Consider the following 22,235-nt stretch of genomic DNA (forward strand, 5'->3'; position numbering starts at 1 on the left):
GACTGCCCATATGCACATCCACAGAGAGATTGATGGCTCTAGGGGTACACAACACATGGGCAGAACTTGCGAAAGCGGTGCGAACCTCTCAAATTGAGAGACTTGGCACCACGAAGACAGGAAGAGTCATTTTGACGAAAGTTGGAATAAATCCGGATAGGGGTCCCACGGTCAAGGTGGAGGTAGCTAGAGAAGTCAGACAAAATTTGGTGATTCCCCCGCTGCCAAAAAACATGCACCCGGAATATAACAAAGACAGGAGGAAAAAACGAGCCGAAGCATTAGAAATTAGATTCGGCGAAATTTCGGAACATGAAGTGGCCTATGTAGACGCGGCGGGAGGTGGTGGCAGTTTCACGGTAGCAACGGTCGTCAGCGGCCGGAGCAATCCCGTGACAGCTGCCACTTTGCACGGGCGGAGCATAGAAATAGCCGAGGAAACTGCGATCGCGTTACCTTGCGTCAGAACGGAAGCGAAGTTTGTCATCAGTGACAGCAAAACTGCCATACAAAATTTTAGCAAGGGCAGAATCTCGCCCTTAGCCGCCAGAATCCTAGGCCAGAAAAAGTTGGATAGGAAAATTCAAATAATTTGGACTCCTGCGCAAGAAGCCGTCCCCGGCAACGAGGCGGCCCACAAGCTGGCTCGAGATCTCTACCGCCGAGCCGCTACAGGGCCACTTGATGACCGAGGAAGCGGAGAGCGCTTGCTAAAATATGGGGAGATCACGCAGCACTACAGATTGGATCGTAGACTGGTACCCCCACCAGACCCGAAATTAAACAGCAGACAAGCAGTGGCGTGGAGGCGACTGCAAACTTATACATATCCGCACCCGGTTATGGCGAACCACATGTTCCCTGAGGCTAGGAGCGACAAGTGCAATCTTTGTGGGGCGAGAGGGACCCTCGACCACATAATATGGGAATGCCCGTATTCTCCCAGGAGGACGAACAATATAGGCTGTAGAGACACCTGGGAGACCCTGCTGCGCAGCTCGGACCCTGAGCTCCAGCTCCTACTCGTCCAACTGGCTGAAGAGGCCGCTGGGACCCAAGACCTCCCGGCCTGCCTCGGAGGCGGCGGTACCCGCCCCTTGACCTGCGTGTCGGGGGGTGGGTAGATCACCTTATCTGTTGGACATTAAAGTTTAGTCCATCCATCCATCCAGAAGATATGCCGGCAAGAATACAGAAAAAGATGTCGCATTATATTGTTTCTAATTAAGGTATGTTAGCTTAAACTTATCACCTTTCAAGAGTGATAATTTCTACCCCAGGTGGTAGAAATTACTCCGTAGCACTCTACTATGGCTTCCCTTTCTCTCTTTCCACTTTCACTCCCACCTTCCTTCCTTCCCTTACAGCGTAGTTGCGGTGTCCACAGATACAGAGCGAACTTGAACTAAACCCACTATTGAGGCCACCGCGTCGATGACGGTCTCGGGACTGGTGCCTACAGGGATGAGTACACTGTAAAAAAACGTAATTTTACGCAGACAACCTCCTTAAAAGAACGTCAAACGGTTCTGTTTTCCTCAATACGTATTGAACATCCGAAAATTGGCGCACGGATGAAGGAGAATGTCCTTATAAGCATTTCAGACACTTCCGTGTTACTCAATAAGTATTGAACATCCGTGAATCGAATTTCAGGCGCTTCCGTCTTATTCAATACGTATTGAAAATCCGTGAACCGGGCATGGATGAAGGAGGAGTTCACGCCACTGCGACGCCCGCATGCCCAAGTATGGAAGATGCCCAAGCATGCACACTGTACATGCTCCCACGCCTTCCGGCCGGGCTGGGCTTCTCGAACCACCTGCACAAGAGCAACATTCCAAAGCCGCGCATCGTTTCTATTCTGGCCGGATGCTGCTGCTGTCAAGCATAGTACACACAGCAGCATCACCTAACGCGCCAAGCAAAACGCTCTCGGCCGGTGATCGGAGAAGCGCTTTCATCGCGGCCGCGGCGGCGGTATTGCAATGGAGTCAAAATACAGGTGCGCCTGTCTGCTATGCGGTCTCAGTGTAAGTTGAGATCGAAACCTCCGCTGGCGTACTTTTTCTTTTTTTTTATTCTTTCGTTCACCTCTTCCCTCCCGGCGCTGCGCCCACCGACAAGTGAGAGGTACTGTACATATACCTTGGGTACTGCGCCATTTACTATAAAAACAAATAGAAAACTGTTCTAGAAGTCGGCGTTCCCAGGCTCTTCGGTTGTCGCCGTGTTGGCCGATTCGATGTAAGTTATTTTTCTTTTTTTAATCACGCCTTGTACGTGTCATCTCCCAGCGGAAAACAACGTTCTCACGCCTTCGCGCTTACTCCGCACCGTCTGCTGCATAAAGTCGCCCGCGCCCGCGCCGACGACTGCTTCGTCCCCTCGTCGCTAGGGCAATGACGCATGCGCCGTAGCGGTTGCGCACTGCATTCTCGCGCCTTTTTCAAGTGAGCACAGGGTGTGGACGTGTGGAGCTGAACGTCTGGACTGCGATACTGCATTGCAACTTTTTATCTTTGACGACCCAGCCATCTTGTACGCTTGCAAATACATCTGGATCACCGACGAGCAAAAAAAGACAACGTGTTCGCCTAACAGGTGAGAACAATCTTACAATTGTCTTTGAGGTGCAACTCGTGGCTGGCTTCGTACTGGTGTCTAAGAGCAGTGCTGCGCGCTTCGCAAAGGCGCCATTCAGCCAGTGCAAACGTTTTATTCAGTGAACAATTTCGATACAGGGCGCGCTCTCTTTACAAACTTGTTTATTTGCATTGCTCATATGATTTTCGTTTCTCCGCATGATGAGTCCAGACAGAGGAACTACTCGGACCATATCGAACCTATTTTATAGCACTGTCCGACTAAACGAACGTCCGGTGTTGAGCGGTACTTAAGCAGCACACAGCAGCACCTTCGCTTCTATTTTGGTCAGCTGCGGTGATCAGATTAAAGGAGGCATAAACAACTTGTCAATCGCGAACTAAGCCGCTCGTTTGTACCGTGGAAGTTAGTTTTCAACTGGAGCTGTTCGACCGCAGTATGCAATATTAATGCGATAGCGTTAAAGTTGCCGATTAGCAAAAAGTTCGACTAATTGTCAGCGAAAAATCACGGGCGTGGCTTTGGCAGGTGACATCACATGGTGCTGATTGTTCAGAGGGTTGTGCGCGGGGTGGTCTTCGTATGACAGCATGTTTGTAAATTATATGACAACTTATTTCTTATTATAGCGTTATTACCGGATGGTGCTGAAAGATGAACAGATGCCCGAGATGTGCGCAGAGCTTTTCTACATGGCTGGCCTACTTTGAACATTTTTCTTATCATAGTAGTGTATTCGGTGAAGCCTTTATGTCCAATCAGTCCGTGCGGTGCTACGTTCAAGAACTACCGAACCTTCAGAAGCCATGTCTTCAGGCGCCACAGAAACCATGCTGAAACAGAAAACATTGCCTTCCTGTGTACTCTGCCATCCTGCGGGAGATACGTGTCATTACGAATGAAGCTTGTGTCACATATTGTGGATCATTTCAAATAGAGAACAGAGTGAAAAATTAGCATCGTGAAACGCAGGCACTGCAGAAGACCAAAAAACAAGTTAAGAAAAGTAAAAGCAGCAGCTATGGCCATGAAAAAATTGATTTTTTGAAAAAGGAAGGAAGGAAAACATTCAGAGATATAGACGTCCCGCTTGCAATGGCGTACAGGAAAGAAACATATTTTTACCAACGGGTGTTCATCAACTCGGCTAACCCTGTGCATACCACAGCCCAGGTGAAAGAATGGCCATTGTTATTTCACAGACCATTCTTCTACAGTCACGCACATAACTTTCTTGGGAAAGATGTTCAGGTAAGATAAGGGAATGGCTGCAGTGTACAAGTTGGAGTTGTGAATATTCAGTTCTGCTGACTGATATGTGAGGAAACCAAGCGATGCTGTGAAAGATCTTGCTTTTGCGAATGAAAAATTTGAGCATTACAAGCACAGACTTTGTACAGAGCAGCGAAAGTTGTGGAAATCCTAGGGTGGTGAAGATATGCAGCTAAATTTAATCAGTAAGATGTAAATTGGCATGATTTTATGAAAACTTTTAAATGTTTATTTTTTCCCGATAATTTGTTTCTTTGGTTTAGGACTACCAGACCCGCATCACATTCAATGGTGATACTGTGATAGCCGTAGAAAATTGGTAGCATACTGCAGTGTTTCTTGCTGCAAATTTAAATTTCTGCGTACATGTCAAAGCAAACATTTGCCTTTTGCCATTGAAGCCTACCAATAATCTTTGCTTGCCAATGATGAAAAAAAAAATGTTTTAATTTATTCCAGGCCACATTTCAGGACAGTATTGCAATATGCGCTCCACTCCTTGTGAAGTACCTTGACAGTGCACAATCAAAGGAAATCGTGTACCTGCTTGCAGAGCGGCAGCTCGAAGAAACAAAAAGCAACATCAGAGCTGAGGCAGATGTGGTAATGCATCTCCTTGCCGCATACTTCAAGGACGACCCTCGGGCTCTCTACCGTATCTCTGAAGTGAGTTATAAACCCCACTGTACCTCAGTAGTGAATCCTGAGCAATCCATTTTGGAGATTGTAAAATAATGTGAAACTATTGTGGTGTCAGGTATAACCTAACAGAAAGAAGAAAGAACTCTAATTATTAGAAACCTTGATTATTGCAGTTTGACTTCCCTTACGTCTTTTCAGTATGCTTGTTAGGTTCGGTAGCTACCATATGTTGGCACCACTCTTCTCTACTTGCAAGACTGATGCTTATGGCTATACGGAATAGGAGCGTGGAACCCATCAAAGAAAGGAAACTTCTTAGTTGTAAAAAGAAAAGGTACACCTGTCACCGCCGTTTTATTTTTGTTGAAATGCTTAGCATCTGCAGTATGGAATAGAGAGCTGCACCATTGAAGTTAAATCTGCAGGTGACTGTCGGAATATCCGCAGCTGTATTGTTTGCCGCGTATATGTTCCTAGAAACCAAAGGATTCGGTGCATCGGCTGAGTAAAGAAACATGGCTATAAAGTTAGTCAGTTATCACTGTTTTGGAGCACTATAAACTGTTCTTGTTCGTTACCACATGAATTTGATTTTACTCCCGTCTCTTATCAGGAAGGCACGAGCATTACATCCAGGATCTCCGATTTGCCGTCCATGCCAGTTATATTTGTACTCGGTAAACTTGATGATGGTATTTATTATTATGCTTTGTACATATGGATGCGGCAGCAGATTGTGTGGTTGAACTAATTGTAGTGATCGATGCCTTTTCCTGGATTGCTTAGCTCTTCATTCACAAAAAGGCTAACTAATCAAATTAAATTACGATTTAAATTTTGGGAAGCTGTCTTCATAGGTTACGAGATATTGTCATATATCTAGCCAATGAGTATGGGTATATGTTCTTGTAAACTGTAGATATGCGAGCATTATACAAGATCACTATGTGTTCCCATTTCAGTCAAAATGACCATTTGAAGGCATAGACTTCCGAAAAAGAATGAGAAAAAGTTGCCACTTCGAGTATTCAAATAATGATTACTATATAATTTTGCGCGACAGGCACATCTTTCTTTTTTTGTTACTAGCATTTTTTATGGCTTACAATACTGAAGTCAATATTTATGTTATTAAAAATTAGCCAAAAAATTGTCTTCATTTTTTTTTGCAAAAAACCTGCTCCTTTCATATTTTCAGCACCAGTGCGTATGATGCCTCCACTTTTTAGGCTACTTTAAATAAAGCACTGGCACTGTGTTGCATTAGAAGCATAACAAAAATGTTTATTCTATTTCAGGTACCATATATGGAAAGCAGTGCGTGTTTTGTGAACAGGAGGCTGTATTTATAGAGCCAGCATCATTCAGTGAAGCAGCTTGCCTGCTTTTCGTGCTGTAATAAGTCCTGAATCTTGAGTATGCAGAGCCAGCGGCAACAACGCTGGAATTTATCCAGAGGTGAGGCTCTTATCGTTTTTTTCTTCTGGTTGTATCGTATATATGGGATGAATGTCATTTCTCCATTTAACACTTGATTCTTCGTTTATTGTACTTGTTGAGGCGAAGCATTTCAGGATAGTGCCTTTAAAGGACCATTTGAAAATATTTTTCCTCCTGGCCTTACTTTTCTTGTTGCTTTTAGGACTGATTTATAATTATGTGCTGTATATACTAATGCATGTAACGCTACTTTTCTAGTCTTGTTTCCAGTACTCAACTTTTTCATTAAGAAAATAATATTCCCTATGTTGTCAAATTCAGCAGTGGTGCAGACAAGAAAACATAATTTCTGTGCACTTCTATGAGCTGGCTTACTACTAGCTTGCCTGCTCTATTGTAAACCGGGTGCTGAGGCTCCTATGGACGAGCCCACCGAGGGTGAATGCAGACAGTGTACAAAGCGATAGGCTATGAATAATGCACGCACCAGTGATTTGACTCAGCTAACTTGCCACTTAGGACACCCACCCTTATCGATCAGTGAAAAGTACATCCTTCAGCAATTCCGTCTTCACACAGCAGCCAAACTTTATTTGTACAAACACTCTTCCATGTCACAGTGCCCTAGCTGTTTACAAATGTAAGCAGATATAGAACATTGCCTCACACAACGCCATACAGACTTCTAGTCTCCCACTCACTCTTTGCCTCGAACCTCACCATGGCTCATTTTGCTTGCCTCGCGGGACTAGGCCGCACAACGTGCCCTTGTCACTTTCGTCAAGAACCTTCTAAACACCTAGCCCAAGGGCTTTTTAATAGACACGTTACTGACATGCACCGATGTGATGGCCAGATCTGTTCCTTACTGTAAGAAAAATCTACGAAATATTTTTGCACATAATTTAAGCTCTATTAGTGTGCAACCTCTCGTAGCTCCAACAAAATATATACCTGTGACTTTGTGCGCGTTTGCAATTCCCCTTTTGTTGGGGGTATTACAGAATACGTGAATCTATGCCACTGTACATTACGATTTTATTTACTTATATCCAGAGATATATAAATAACTAAAAAAATTTTTACAGGTTGTTTAGCCACTATTTCACCTTTTTCTGCAGCCGAAGTTTTTGGAATAGTAAGCAATCAACGATACACATCAGTGTTCGGGAATTGCATGAATGTTAAATAGTTGCACTGAAAACGTTTGTCCGCCTTTAAATATTCTAGCAGAACTACTTAGCCAACTATTCAGTGTTTCATACGGTTTATGAAATACTAAGCAACAAACATAACAAGCATGTTACAATGTATTCTTTGGTAAAACAAACATAACTAAAACAAGTCATTTATGTTTTACAGGCAAATATTTTTCATCAGTCCCTTGTCAGGGAGCAAGTGGCGAGGCGGAAAGAAGTCACTCACCAGCATCCATTCGACAGTTATGAAGTTGGCGCAGAAGCTTCGTTCCATCTCCTGATACACTAAGCATGTATGTCAATTTTCTCATGGTTGATCTTGACTGCATGCCTTCACGGCTCTCTTGATCTTTTTTGATGAATTCTTGCTACGTTAAAAACAACTGATGCCTCCTCATTTAAATATATATATATGTGTCTTTAACCATGATCCCGGAAAAAGTGTAATAATTGAAAATTCTGCGTTTCCGCATCACTTAAGCTTTTTTCCCATTTCATCACGTGCATGACTTGAAGCAAATATTTTAACTTTTTTACATAGAGAAAGTAAAAGGCATGGCAGATTTACCATGTAGTAATACATTCGAAACATGTGCCACTTGGTTCCCAATATTGAGTACAGAGAAACATGAACGTCCAGGAGTAACATTCAAATGCCAGCGTCCCATTTGTCGAACGTTTGCTCATGTAAAAACTGAAACAGCTGACCTACCAAAAATGGTTCTGACTTCTGCAATAATTTTGCCCTTGTACAGTGGTACATTTCAGATCACTGATAGTCACTCAGTTTTTGTTTAAGTTTAAACTCAAGTCCTTTACCCTATCTAAGCGTGCAAGTTATCAGTAAAAGGTTTTTATATGTCTTACATCCCTTATTTGCATGTTAGTTTCTACAATATTCTATATTTTTCATAATTTATTTTATTTCTTGTGTCGAATTCTAGAAACTCAGGTGTTAATTTTATCACTGCCTTAGAAGTGCTGAAAACAACATTTTTCGTCTTTTCGTTAGAGGTGAAAAGCAAGGCGCCCGTGTGTTGTGCTATGTCAGTGCACGTTAAAGAACCCCAGGTGGTCTAAATTTCCGGAGTTCCCCACTACGGCGGCTCTCGTAGCCTGAGTCGCTTTGGGACGTTAAACTCCACGAACCAAACCAAACCAATTCTCCATCTTTTTCCAGTGCCTAGAATCTTATGGTTCTGACAAACTATCTTTTTTTTTGTGCTTTTCAGAGAATCTCAGACAGAATGGCAGATTGCAAAAGAGGATGCATGCTCCGAAGGCAGTTTAATGTACGAAGGGAAATAAACCGTATGTACGTGTTCCATTGAATGGGTGTAAATATATTTGCATACAAAGTCCTACACAATTTGCATGCGTGCATGTTTCTTCACTAGATAAATCACAAAATTCACATGTGGTCACCGACGCTACACCAACATTCTTCCTAAAAAGAAATCAACAATCATATCCCATCGGCTGGTACAGTTTGTACCAGCCGATGCTGTACTGTCGGTAAAAGAACAGAATTCATTTTCTGTTGATTGTGCGCGTGAATCAGAAAGCAGACAGCTTCATAATTGCAAAAGAAGGTCTGTGTAACAGGTTGCTTAACGTAATTAGAAAAAGGAAAATTCGGTTATGCAGAAATGGACTTGATGCTGTATTCAGAAAACAGAAATCCTAGCATGGACTTGATGCTGTATTGAGAAAACAGAAATTCTGTAAAGCAGAAATGAACTCAATGCTGTATTCAGAAAACGGAAACCTTATATGCAGAAATAAACATTATGTTGTAATCAGGAAACAGAGATTCTGTAACCAATTAACAGAGTCCGTTTTACGGTTTTACGTTATATTAGGAACGTCCGTTGTATGAAATACGGAAACAGCTCGGCAATAAATTACCTCCATGTTTCTACGTAAATCGGCGAAATTTTGTTTACAGTGTACATCGATAACGAAAGCCTTAAGAACTCCACGGCGTTCAGGGTGCCATGGCGACAAAATCACCAGACGCGATTAGGTGAAATACGCAGGGACGACCACTACAAGCCTCCCACCTTAGCTAAGCAGAACAGATCAAACAATTACGTAATATTGTAGGGAGCTGGTTCACCTGGGCCCGTTTTCCGAGTTTGCGTCGTAATCGAAGTGTCGCTGTCTGGCGTGTCCTTGAGTCATCTGATTGGGAAAAACGCTGGAACATGAATTTGCCACCTCTTCCAGTTCCGTAGTGGCAAAAGCCGGTTTCGGCGTTTCGACCAATAAGATTTCTCAAGGTCACGTGAAATAGCGACACTTCAATAACGACTCGGAATATGGGTCTAGGTTAAGCCTGTCTGTGTTTTATGCCCAAGGTATTGTTCGATACTGACTTTTAAAAGAATTTTATATTCCATAATATTCTACACAACTAAAGCACAATGTTTCTGGGACAATTACTGGTCTGAAAAACACTCAGTCATGTACCGTCTGTTGCAGAAGTTTGCAGCCCAACGCGCCGGGCGGAGGAGCAGTATCGCTCCCGAGAGGCGGCGCTGCGCCCGCCTGCGCTGCCTGGTGACGTAGCTATAAAGAGCGAGGAGGCTTGTTCTCTTCCTCTCATCCCGCGGCTGAGAGCAAAGAAGTGCGATATCAACCGCGGGATGAGAGGAAGAGAACAAGCCTCCTCACTCTTTATAGCTACGTCACCAGGCAGCGCCGGCGGGCGCAGCGCCGCCTCTCGGGAGCGATACTGCTCCTCCGCCCGGCGCGTTGGGCTGCAAACTTCTGCAACAGACGGTACATACACTGAATATATGTCTTATACAGGTTCTTTGCAACAATAACACTTCTGTAGCCTTCTTGCTCTATGAACTCGGACATCATGCAAGTAAAAAACACATAACCTACCTTTTTAGTACGGAAGGACAGGCGCGGCCCCTCCGCCGTTTACAACAAGGATAAATTTTGTAGAAAATTGTCGGAGGAATTCTTCCTCCCCCAGTATTATTTTGTACAGTATTTTTCTTGTCTTATACAGCATTGGAAACATGGCTTTTTGCGGGCGTCCCTTCGAGACAGCCAGGCCTCCTCCTCGTCCAAAGTACACAGATGCCTGTGCACATGCCGAGCTCTATGAAACTGTCCCTGTGGCGACCCTGCCACTGCATTCTGGCATGATACATGCGCGTCACTAGGCGCCAGAACGTGCGTGCTACACAACAGTCGTGCAAAGCATGATTCAAAGTTCCGGTTTGAGCGAACTGCGGGCATGCGGCGGAGGGTGCTACGCCCCACGACTCAAGGAGGTCTGCTGTTGGTAAAGCCTGCCATTATTTTAACCAAATGAAATCGCTGACATCATCGGGGAGAGAGGCAGTAAGCATTGGCTTCCGTTTTCTTCTATAAGCCTTCCTGCGCTGATCGTTGTCCAAGCATTTAATTGCTATGCATTCACATATGCTTTGGGGGTCATTTCCCTAAGTTCAAAGTTTAGTAATGTATTTTGCAGTATGTTCAGCGATTTCACAATATAGATGTAAAACATTGTTGGTCTCTCAGCCGCAGGCGCGTGCTCGCCGCCATTCCAAACAGACGGCGACAGGTACTAGTATATATACACACATGCACTGTAGTACATGGTTTGTGGTTTGTGGGGTTTAACGTCCCAAAGCGACGTAGGCTATGAGAGACGCCGTAGTGGAGGATTCCGGAAATTTCGACCACCTGGGGTTTTTTAACGATGTCAGTGCACGTTAAAGAACTGTAGTACATATATGGGAGGACAACGAAAGGTGCGATACTAGCAATAATCACATAAATATAGGTATTCCGTGTTCATCCATACCTACAGAACAGTAGAGGGAATTAATTGTCTTTCACACACAGAGGTACTTGTATATACACCCACACGCACTGTAGTACATACATGGGAGGACAACGAAAGGTTCGATAAATTCCCTAACTAGCAACAATCACATATTAGTAGTGATTCGGTGAGAAACTTAATGACAGATGATTAAATCTTATTTGGCAACACACATTTTCCAGCACTGCACATATTAATAGTGATTCGGTGAGAAACTTAATGACAGATGATTAAATCTTATTTTGGCAATACACTTTGCCGTTGTCAGATGGGGAGGGGGATTGACACCCGGAGGTGCCGTGCCCCAGAGTCACACAGAACTCATCAGCCCATCATCATCCATTCAACACCTCCGGCAAAGTCCCCCCCAGGGCCAAGTGGGGTCTGGGAGAGTTTTTTAGTTCGAGGTGCGGGCCCTACCCGGACAAGGGGGCCGCCGCGTGATGCCCTCACAGGAGTGAGTGTCATCAAACGCAAAGACGGCCTGCAGCGCCATCGTGGCATCGAGCCGACGAGGCGGACCTTCATGACAACGCGAGTGTCACTAAGGACAACCAATCCCTGTGAGAAAATCATAATGACACAGAGAGTGTTCCACCCTTAACCGAAAAAATCACAGATGGTTCGCACCAAACCTTCGAGAACCTCTGCTCGCCAAGAATGCGACGTTCCCGCTGCAGGCAGAACCAGACCTCTTTCCGTACTTTTGCAATTACTTCATGGAGGCCCGGAACTCTGCTGTTGTATGCGGCCGCGCAGCGTGCCAGCCATACTTGGTACGCGCACTCCACGAGCAAGAGGACGAACTGGTTAACGGCCACGCCTGGCAACGGGTTCAGGTATTGCACGGTCTGGTACGAATAGGTTAGCTACACGACGGAGAAGCGCTTCAGGAAGGAGACACTGCGAGAATATGTGCACAGTGTCCTCTCTACCACCACAAGTCGGACAAGTTGGTCGCAGGCTGGTCCGTGTAAATGCCGGCGCCTTAATAGGGAGGACTCCCCTGGCGAAGCGGTACATAAAGGACGCTCTGCCTGCTTCCAAAAAATCCGCTGTGATATACCGCCAGCTGGGCTTAACATTAGCGAGGTCGTAAAGACGGAGGTGAGGGGGGAGACTGGGAGTCAGAAGCCTAACTAGTTCCTTTAGGGGAACCGAAACCACATCAATGTCCGCCCCCTCCTTACGCAGACGCTCAAGGCAGGTAGCTGCCTGAACATAAAAAGGGGAAGGAGAGCCCGATCGTGGCACGCAACGAGAATATGTGCTCTGGGCGAAAAGGCGGAGTCGAGTACTCAGAAAAAACGAAGACAGGCTTTGAGTCAGAGGCATGTCCGAGTTCAATGCCACTTGGGTCCACCTGACGTGCAAGGCTGAGGCTACGATGCCAAGGTCGGAGATGCCGAGGCCTCCCCTCTCCCTAGGCAGCTTCACCACAAGTCTTTTGACCTTGTCAGGAGCTCCACTCCACAAGAAACGGAAAAGGATCCGTTCCAGGTGAAGCTTCGTCCGTGCTGACAAAGGTGTTACGCCAGCGACATAGGTCAGCACCGAGAACAGGAGGGACCGAGTGATAGTGGCTCGAGCCGTAAGCGGACACAAGAGCTTCTCATACTCTCTTGCCCTCGATTCAATTTTCTCTTGAGCAGAGGACCAATTCCTATCTGAAAGGCCTTGTGAATTGAAATAAAAACCAAGGAGACGGACTTCAGCCTTCACGGGAAGACCATGAGCGGGCTGAGGACTGGATGGTGCACACCCAAAATAGAGGGTGGCACTCTTCGACCTATTAACCTTAGCCCCACTCGCCTTACAGTACACCTCCATGACATCCAGAACGGAGGAGACAGAAGCCTCTTCCGGGACGACAATGGTAGGTCATCTGCATAGGCAAAGATGGGAGCTGGTGGAGAACCTGGCGGGAGCGGAAAGCGAGCTATGCGACTGTCTCGAGAGAGCCTTTGTAACAGGGGTTCGAATGCGAGCACGTAGAGGGCAGGAGATAGGGGACATCCCTGCCTGACTCCACGGCCCACGTCAAAAACTTCGGAGATGCGTCCTAGCACAGTAACGGCTGAAACTGGCCTGGTATATAGAGCTCTGACCATGCGCTGGAAATCAGAGTCTATACCAGCTTCCTCCAGGACTTGGAATAAGTAGGAATGACTAATAACATCAAAAGCCTTCTCCTGATCAAACAAACAAAGAATACCCTGAAGATTTCTATGTTGAGCCCAGAGGAAAAGGTCCCTAAGGGCAAAACCGTGAAGCTGAGTGGAACGACCAGGAACACTACAAGCCTGGTATGGACCTATAATGTCTGGAAGAAAGGAAGTTAACCGAGAGGACAGGCACTTGGCTATGAGCTTGTAGTCGACGTTCAGGAGCGTGATGGGACGCCAGGCTCGTAGGTCAGTGCGTCTCGACTCATCCTTACAAAGGAGAGTGATCCGCCCTTCCCTCTGAGTACCTGAGAGCGTCCCCTCACCCAGGAGCTTGTTTACAAGAGCGGTGAAAGGCTTCCCGAGCTGCTTCCAGAACTTGACATAAAACTCAACAGTCAGGCCGTCCGAACCTGGGCTACGATTTCTGTGGAACGACTTGAGCGCCGCTTCTAATTCTGTCTCATCCAAGGGAGCTCCTGATAGGTGAACTGGGTTGGAGGGGGATTCAAGTGGAAAAGTGGCTGTGGTTGGAGCTGGGGCCTGATATAGGACGGAATAAAACTGCCGTGCTGCTTTAAGAACAGCATCCGGAGTGTTGGAGATGGACCCCGTAACCGGGTCTACCAATTCGGTGAGGGAAGTCTCTGTGCGCGCTAAGCGGCGTCGGAGGAGGTGTCTGCTGCACCAATGTTCCTTCTCCCACCGCTCAGCTCGCGCCATAGCCCTAAGACCATCCCAGCGTTGCTGGAGCAATTTTCGGAGCCGGATGCGCTGCGAGGCGAGTGCTTCGGTGACCCCTTGGCCAGCAGAAGGAGGCTTCGAAAGCAGGAGGATGACATCAGAGACAATGGTGATCCCCTGTCGTTCTTCACGTGCCCGCCTCATTCCATGATTCGAGTGACAACGCACATTTTCCAGCACTGCGTGCATACTGTAGCCGCAGTCATCTTGTAAGACATTTGAAGCTCATACTTCAAAAGGTGAGTACTCGTACTAAAAAAGAAACCAACATCTAGAAAACTGTGGAAATAGTTTTTCCCTTAATTCAACTAGCTAGAGCATCTCTGACTGCCTTTACGTCAACGCGCAACGTTGTTATCCCCACATTCTTGCAGGATACAAAGAACTTTACTAGGCTCACAAAGGTTTGTTTAGACCGAGAAACTTAGCCATCACAATATCTATTATCATTGATTCATATGAAAGGAAAGGCGCAGTATCTGTGTGTGTGAAGAAAATAATTGGTGAGTATGAAACGATGTAAGCAGTGGCACAGTGTTTAGGGCGCTCGACTACTGAGCCCAAGGATGGAGGATCGAATTCCGGCCTCGATGGCCGCTTTTCAATGGAGGCGAAAAGCAAAATGCCCGTGTGCTGTGCGATGTCAGTGCACTCTAAAAAACCCCAGGGGGTCTAAATTTTAAGAGTCCTTCCCTACGGCGTATCTAATAGCCTGAGTCGCTTTCGGTCGTTAAATAATTGTATGTGGGGCTGGTTAAACCCCAAATATAATAGTTGTTTTACAGGGAGGGAAAGACGCAGTATCTGTCACACTTGCTTCATTGTGCACCTGCGCCACATCGTAACGGAAGGGAGGGAAGAGGGAGTGAAAGTGGAAAACGAGGAGCCGTAGTGGAGGTCTTCGCAGAAATTTCGGCCCCCTCTGAATCTAACGTCGGCTGACATCGCACAGCACACAACTCTGGGTGATTCCACCAAAGATCAAACTGCCAGTTATTTGGTATTTTTGTTTTCCTTGGTTTGTATGTATGGCATGCGCCTGGTATTGAATATAACAGTGAAATTATTTTGGTCCTAACAGTAAAACTTCCAGAGAAAAAAAAATATGAACGATGTCAGTGCACAGGCAGCATTTTCATGCATATCGTTAGGATGCGTCCGTGTGCTGTGCGATGTCAGCGCACGTTAAAGATCCCCAGGTGGTCGAAATTACTCCGTAGCCCTCCACTATGGTTCCTCTTTCTCTCTTTCCACTTTCACTTCCACCTTCCTCCCTTGCCTTACGGCGCGGTTGAGGTGTCCATACCAAACAAGTGAGACAGTTACCGCGCCTTTCCCTTCCTATAAATCAATCATCAATCAGTAGCGTCATGTCTGGATTTTGCAACGACGTGTGAGTGGATTTCTGCAATTCACTAGGAATATATTTTGCGAGTTGGATTTACAGGCGGTAATGAGTAAAACAAGCTTGTTTCCGCCATTCTGAGTAAGTTAGTGTCTTATGTAAAAGATTTGAAAAAACAGCTAAAACACGAAAGTAGGCTATATTTTGGAATTTTTTCCCTCCTCGACTTTAATTCGTAGCGTCTTTAAATCTACGCAGTTATTAGGTACTTCTGTAATAAAGAATCGTACTGATTTTCATTGCTAGCGAGCGAACGCAAGCATAACAAATACAATGCCAAATATTGGATCTTTAAGTGTAGGACTTTTTTAGGAATAAAATACAAAAAGCCCCACCGCCGATTTTCTTCAACGTTTTACAGGAAGTGCTGAGAAGACATGCCGACAAGAATATAGAAAAACATGTTGCATTATATTGTTTCTAATCAGGTTATTTTAGCCCAAACGTATCACTTTTCAAGAGTCGGCAAAAGAACTTGATTAACGTTTGTAAAAAAGCTACTACGCCCTTTGACATTTTTACTTTTTCTCAAAATGCCAAGTCAGAGATATTTTTAACCCCTTCACGGAATAACCAAAATTTTTAAATTTTCAGCGATGGTTATCCAGAATTTTTGTGACCAAAACCAAATCGCATGAAAGCAAAAAATGAACTCAAAACCGAACAGAACGATCTCGTGGCTGATTTCTCCTTTCAATCAACTTGCACTGTAACTATACATAGTTTGCTTTGAAGAGTCCTTTCTACATGTAGTATATCATTTCTCCTTGGCAGTGGAGAAAGACTACCACTTATGAACGATAAATGTGAGGTAGCGTATATAAAGAACTTTAGGCGAGCGTAAACCGCGATGATAGCACGAATTCATTTCAAAATATTTTTATTTCTTTCATGGAGGTCGCGGCCGTTCGGGCCACAGAATAAACCTTCTTGGCACCGTATTGCCTTGTGCAGCGAACCGCATATGCCATGAGTGTATCCCTGTCACAGGTGCAAATTTTTCTACTCATCTTTTTTGTGCTCACGAAATTGCTGAAGTTCGTTTGCAGGCGCAAAGATCAGTGGCACGTTCTTCAGACTTCCGGATAGGTTAGAGACTATTTAAGATACAGATGTTGTCACAGTGGTGCTGTCTGCTCTAAGGTTGTTGAGGGACGCCGGGGGTTTCACCAATCCACCAATGCCGTCGCAGGCGTTTTTCTCATGTCCTGTGGCAGAGAACAACCACTTTAAGGAGACATAGTCCTTTTTCCACAATTCATACAGTTGATCTTTGTTTTTGAAATGGCTTGCAGCCCGGTCGCTCGCGTATGTGGCATTATTTTGATGAAGGTCATGGTTGAGCCAGTCATGCATTTTGCCTAATGCGAAGCAGGCATGGGGTGCGTCATGCGTCATATCGTCACTGACCGCAGCAAAGCTTCGCGTTAATTTTTCAGTGATGACAACGCAGGTAAAGACAAAGACCTGCTTTTAGTGTCAGTGGTACGATTGTATCTCGTCGGGTAATACTGCAGTCCAGTTCTCTGCAAAGTCAAAGTTCTTCACCGCACACCCCTGATTTTCACACTTCTTTGCGTCATGTATAGCTCGAGTATGGATCTTCCTGATGTATACATGTGGAATCGAATAGCTAATCCAGGTAGAAAGCCCTTCCCCAAATGCACTCGTCTGTGCTGTCTTTTTCATGAGGTTGCCGTTTTCCCATACGGCGTACGTGATTTCGATTGCTTCAGGCACTCCTAATGTTGTTAGAGTTAAGCCGTCTTTTTTCGGACACATCTCGCAATCAACCAACCACCATTACTCCGACGGTGAGCTCAATAGACAAGTGTTTCAATTCATCAAGTGTGCAGGCATCCTCCGTTATTCTTTGCAATGCAGAATGGCAAATAGAGGCATTCGAGCAGTAAACGCACAAGCAGACTTCTTGCTGAGGTGAAAGCAAAACTGCAATGTACTGAGGAAGACGCATCAGTAGCTCATGCGATCTCTGCATGGGCGATTACCAGCACGCTAGCAGTAACACGAAGCTATCATCCACGCAGGCTAAATATATATAGGCTAAATAGATAGATTCACATGTACAGCTGAAGCTCCAGCGCACCAGGTCTATAGCCACAAAAAAGTTTGTATCAGGCAAGCAGCTTCTGAAAAAGCAGCAATTACACCCAGTTAGAACAAGACGAACAAAATCTCGTGGTGTCACACGATTTTTATCTGTATAATCAGTTCGCAGAGGGAGCATCCGTCACTTTTGCTTGCAATGGACCGTTTGTAGATCCTAATTAATTAACATAATTTGTTATTGTGATTAAACATGACCTTTACGCTGGCATCCTTATATATTGTTGAAAAGCTTATATTGAGTTTAACTACACCACAAAATGGAGGTCTTAATCACTGTGAATTAGTTGTGATTAAAATTTAATTTTACGCCCCAATGACAAGTCATACAGGTATTTAATTGGATCAAGGGCGCAATTTTGTGTTGCTGATTATAGCTTCTGCAGCCCGAGCCAGAGCAGGCAGCGATAAGGCGATTAGACATGTCTGCAGCCTTTCGCTGTGCTGCCTTCACCACAAAATGGCCGCAACTGTGACGTGAATACTCCTTATATCAACGAGTAGATTGCAAAAAGTCGCTGAACCAAGCAAAATCATGCAAGATCTAGATATCTCTCGTCTAATTCAGTTCAAAATGAATAAGCCACTGCGAATATTTAGCCATTTACTTTTATTCTTTAAAATAGCATAAGAAAGTCGTCGCAAATTATGGCTGCAGTGCAACCGTTCATTTATCTGAATGTGGAATGTTTCAAAATTTCATCGAGCTCATTTATTTATATGACGTATTAGCGCTATTGACCTATCAGGCTTCAACCCCACCCCGTATATCCTGATTGTTCTAAACGGTCGTGAAGTTACAACCACGTGACCTTTCCACATGACCTTCGCGACGGAACGTGCTGTATACGGTATGGCGTAAAATTGCCGTGGTCGAGTCCTTACATTGTGTGCGTACCATTGCAAGTGTCAGAAATTCGGGGAGTGGTGAAAATCTGTAAAGTCAATTTCAGAGGCACCAAAGTGGGCAAGTGATGCTAATGCGGCTTCCTTAATTTCTTGCTAAAGGAATTTGTTGCTATTTCAGCTTTTCCTTCCCGGCGCTTTAACCTCACGCACTCCTCAAGAACTTATCCGTGTTAGCGGGGCAGGGCAATGACAATACAGTGCATAGCATAACTGTTGCCTTACAGAGCTAAATAGTGAAAGATAAAAAGAATGAAGAAACTGCGCAACAATGTTTGTATTGGCGCTGAGGAAGTCAATGCCGTGGGTTGCACTGCACGCTTATTTGGTTGTCGCAGTGATTAAGATACATAATGAGGCGTAATGGATCGCGTGGTGCACCCTCTCATCGCCGCACAAGTGCTTAGGCTGATGCGCCCCATGGACCAGTTTTAAATTGAACTGTTTCATGCTCACGGTCATCCGTTTTACTCTCTGCACCCACCTGCGAGGCTGCGTTTCTGCTTTTGGCTGCATGGAGAATTTAGAGAAACAACGGGAAATGATAAAACCAATCTAAAGCACGCCGGAAACATTATGGGCGTTGTCTTTTTTTTTTCAGTTGGTTAAAACAGCCTATATAAATGACGAATTGGGCTACAACCATAGACACTACGGGTTGAATTAAATAAGCTTGTAGACAGCATCCACGATGCCATAAATGGGCATTTCATTAGTCCTTTCTCTATGCGCTGTTTCTCTACAAGCCACTGGCGTACCAGTCGAAGGACACAGATCACTAAAGGATAGGGTAAACAATTTTATTTTTTGTTCCATATTATATCAAGAACCATCATACATTTTTCATTTTGGATCTATTTAATCATCTGGCACTGGTCACTGTTATAACGCGACACAGTTGCAATATGGAATTGTCCGTGGAAATCGACGAGACCATTGGCTCGTTGAAGTTTGGTCTTCGCCAGTGACTGCATACCACAACAAATGGTTAACCGCCACAAGCGGTGACTGGCGAAGAATATCATCGGCATGGGAACTCGCCTGCTTCTGAGTTCCACTAGAGGGCGTTTGCTGCTTTTGTGGGGTTCTGTTGTCACATTATGCCTCTTCTAATCACATAAAAAACTGAAATCCATTTCAAATGCATCCCTATGCAACACGGCCGCTGAAAAAGCAGGCTGCTAAAACATAGTAATGAGCACAATATGGCAATCCTACAAAGGAGCGTCAAACGAGTGAGTACAACTTACTCAGTCGAGAGCCCATAGCACAAAATATCTCAACAAAGTTTCAAACATTTATACACTCACAAAGATTGAAGCATGGAGCCACTCGTTTTCTCTTTTATTTTTTGTCTCTTTCAAATTGTTAACTCGCGTGCGTTACCCTTAACGCTCCCTTGCTTCAGCAGGTAAGTAACTGTACTCTTCAAAAAAAAGAAGGAAAAAAATCCGCGAAGTGGATGGCGCAGAATCAGGCCTGAGACTTAATGCTGAAACCAGGTACCTTGATGAGGTTAAAGCAAGGAGGATTAAATTCCCAGAAGAAAATGGCAAGCATATTCAGCGGGACCTCAATTCGAGCGCGTTACAGACGCAGTCACACAAGGATATACATATATGTTAGGTATTTTGACGTTAGTCCCCACTATCCTAGCTGTCAGTCGGTTTCTCCGCCAGGTTACATTGCGGGAGCTTATTTCATGCACACAAAACTAACGTATTTTACCACACTTGATAAATAAACTCCTTATAGATAAACTTGCAACTCATATATATACGTACTTTAACAGATATACAGTGCGTTTTAAGGGTATTTTTCTGAAATCGCTATACCAGTGCAGCTTAAACCATTACCGAACCGTTTGGAGGACCTGTCGCTGCGCACAACTTGGCAACGTGTGGCTTCTAAATGGCAATTCTTTTCAATCATGGCGCAGGTTTTCTTAGTGTTATTGTTACGTTCATCGCCTTCAGCGCATAGACCTCGGGTTGCTTCACAGCAGACTTGGCACGTCTGTATATTAACAACGTTTCTGATCCCACACGGAGAGGTCTGAGAAACATAAAAGCATCCATTACAGGCAGGCGAGGTTGTTTACAGCCCCGAACACGTTCATCTCGTAGAGGCAGGCGAATACGATGTACCCGGCGTAAAGCACCGAGCACGTGAGACCAATGCGGAGGTCCAGCTTCCAGCGGAATCCCACCAGGAACAAGTAGAGGACCAGGACAAGCGTGAGAAGGACGGCGGCGCTGAAGCTGACACCGGCGCTGCTGAAGAACACACTGTGTTCGGGGGAGAAGAAAGCAGCCTTGACGAACCACGGCCCGCCCAGGCAGAAGAGGATGTCGAAAACGTTGCTGCCCAGCAGGTTGCACAGGGCCATGTTCCCCAGACCTGCGTAGCAAATGCGGCCGATAGGCCCACGCAGTAACAGTACAGAGCATCAGTGCCTTCATAAGCTCACATACACTGTTTTTTTATGGTGATGAACAAAGTGCACTGTACACATGGTGGCGGAGACCTAAGGGCAGGTGGATGAAGAACAGTGGACGAAAGCAAAAAAGAAAAATGATAGCATTGTTGGCACTATAATACACAGGTTTCCCCGAGAATCCAAACTATACTGTAGTATAGTTATTAGATCTAAAGGTTATACATACCGTACAAACTAAAAACATACACATGTTAAATATGTATGCCGTTAATATGCGTCACCGGATTAAGAAAGAGAGAAAAAAATTAATGATGCAATAAGTGCATGTTTTCGAAAACTGGCATAGCACAATGCTCATTCATTTCCGTTGCGAACATAGTTCACCGGTTGTTCCGAATCTCCAATCTTGCTAAAGATGTTTCTTACCTTCAGTGCCCTGTTGTGGGCATGTCAGCACAGTGCTAACAGGTTAGTTTCTATACATACTCTGCAGTTTCTAAATTTGGACATCTAGTTTTAAAGTACCCATTCCAGAGAAAAATCTCACATCGGACGCAGGCATGACAGACATGGTCTGGCGGGGGATAGTTGTCTAGGGACATGGTCTGACACCGTTTGGTAGGCTGGATATGTGACGTTCCAAGGCCATAGGACATGATGGCGCTACCAACCAGGGCTTCTCATTTGAGATGGGATGGTGAGATTGGTTTGGTTCATTGGGGTTTAATGTCCCAAAATGACTCAGGCTATGAGAGACGCCCTACAAGTGGGCTACGAAAATCACGACCACCTGGGGTTCTTTAACGTGCACTGACATAGCACAGCACACCGGCGCGTTGCTTTTTGCCCCCATTGAAAAGCGACCGCCGCGGACAGGATTCGATCCCGCATCTTAGGGCAACGAAGTCGACGCTCTAACCACTGCACCACCGTGGCGGGGGGTGAGATGGAAATCGAAGAACCTTTCAGTACCATTGGGCGAGGAACAAGACACACTAATCCTTGACCACGCACTTATCTACAGCCGTGGGCAAAAGTGGCATACAGCACGCAGCGGACATACCAGCTGGAGTCACTATTTGTCTGAAATGACCAAACGCAACCGCAAAATTTTTTGTCTGCTGCAACCTTAAAACGAATATAGACGGTCCTCGCTTCTTGTAGACATTTCCTTAGATTTAGGCCACAAGTTAGAAATTACGTAAATTCATTTGCGCTACAAACAAAATGTGGGAAGGACACCTAAGCCCCGCTTTTAATGGTATGACGCGATAGCGTAGGCTACCATGATCATGTCTGCGTGGCCTACGGGCAACGTGAATGCAAGGCCGGGTCCTGGCAGGCTGATTCTGATATCACCCTCCCATATGAACGGAGAGGCCCATGTTGGCAGTTCCTGCCAAACGTATTGTAAGGCAACCGTACGTTCAGTTAA

General features: G+C 45.2%; 2 protein-coding genes and 1 long non-coding RNA gene across 3 annotated transcripts in view; 1 reads left to right on the forward strand and 2 right to left on the reverse strand.

Annotated features, from left to right (window-relative positions):
• Positions 1-2,291: 2,291 nt before the first annotated feature.
• On the forward strand, positions 2,292-8,462 carry LOC146199439 (uncharacterized). Its single transcript, XR_014704753.1, has 5 exons — positions 2,292-2,604; positions 4,339-4,545; positions 5,820-5,979; positions 7,324-7,453; positions 8,393-8,462. It is a non-coding gene; the product is annotated as an uncharacterized LOC146199439 (long non-coding RNA).
• A 7,966-nt stretch (positions 8,463-16,428) lies between these two features.
• On the reverse strand, positions 16,429-17,109 carry LOC146199440 (uncharacterized). The gene is given in 1 exon segment (XM_084592127.1): positions 16,429-17,109. A coding segment is annotated over 1 exon segment (681 nt).
• Positions 17,110-20,281: 3,172 nt separating this feature from the next.
• The window catches only part of LOC146199441 (sodium/potassium/calcium exchanger 5-like), a 56,054-nt gene continuing 54,100 nt past the window's right edge, over positions 20,282-22,235 (reverse strand). The window contains exon 11 of the mRNA XM_084592128.1: positions 20,282-20,760. Coding sequence (XP_084448254.1) covers positions 20,438-20,760 — 323 coding nt within the window. The 3' untranslated portion in view covers positions 20,282-20,437. The remainder of the gene's footprint in view (positions 20,761-22,235) is intronic.

The sequence above is a fragment of the Amblyomma maculatum genome, chromosome 2, assembly GCF_055883805.1.
Source record: "Amblyomma maculatum isolate TAMU_Amacu chromosome 2, ASM5588380v1, whole genome shotgun sequence".
Taxonomy (NCBI): Eukaryota; Metazoa; Arthropoda; class Arachnida; order Ixodida; family Ixodidae; genus Amblyomma; species Amblyomma maculatum.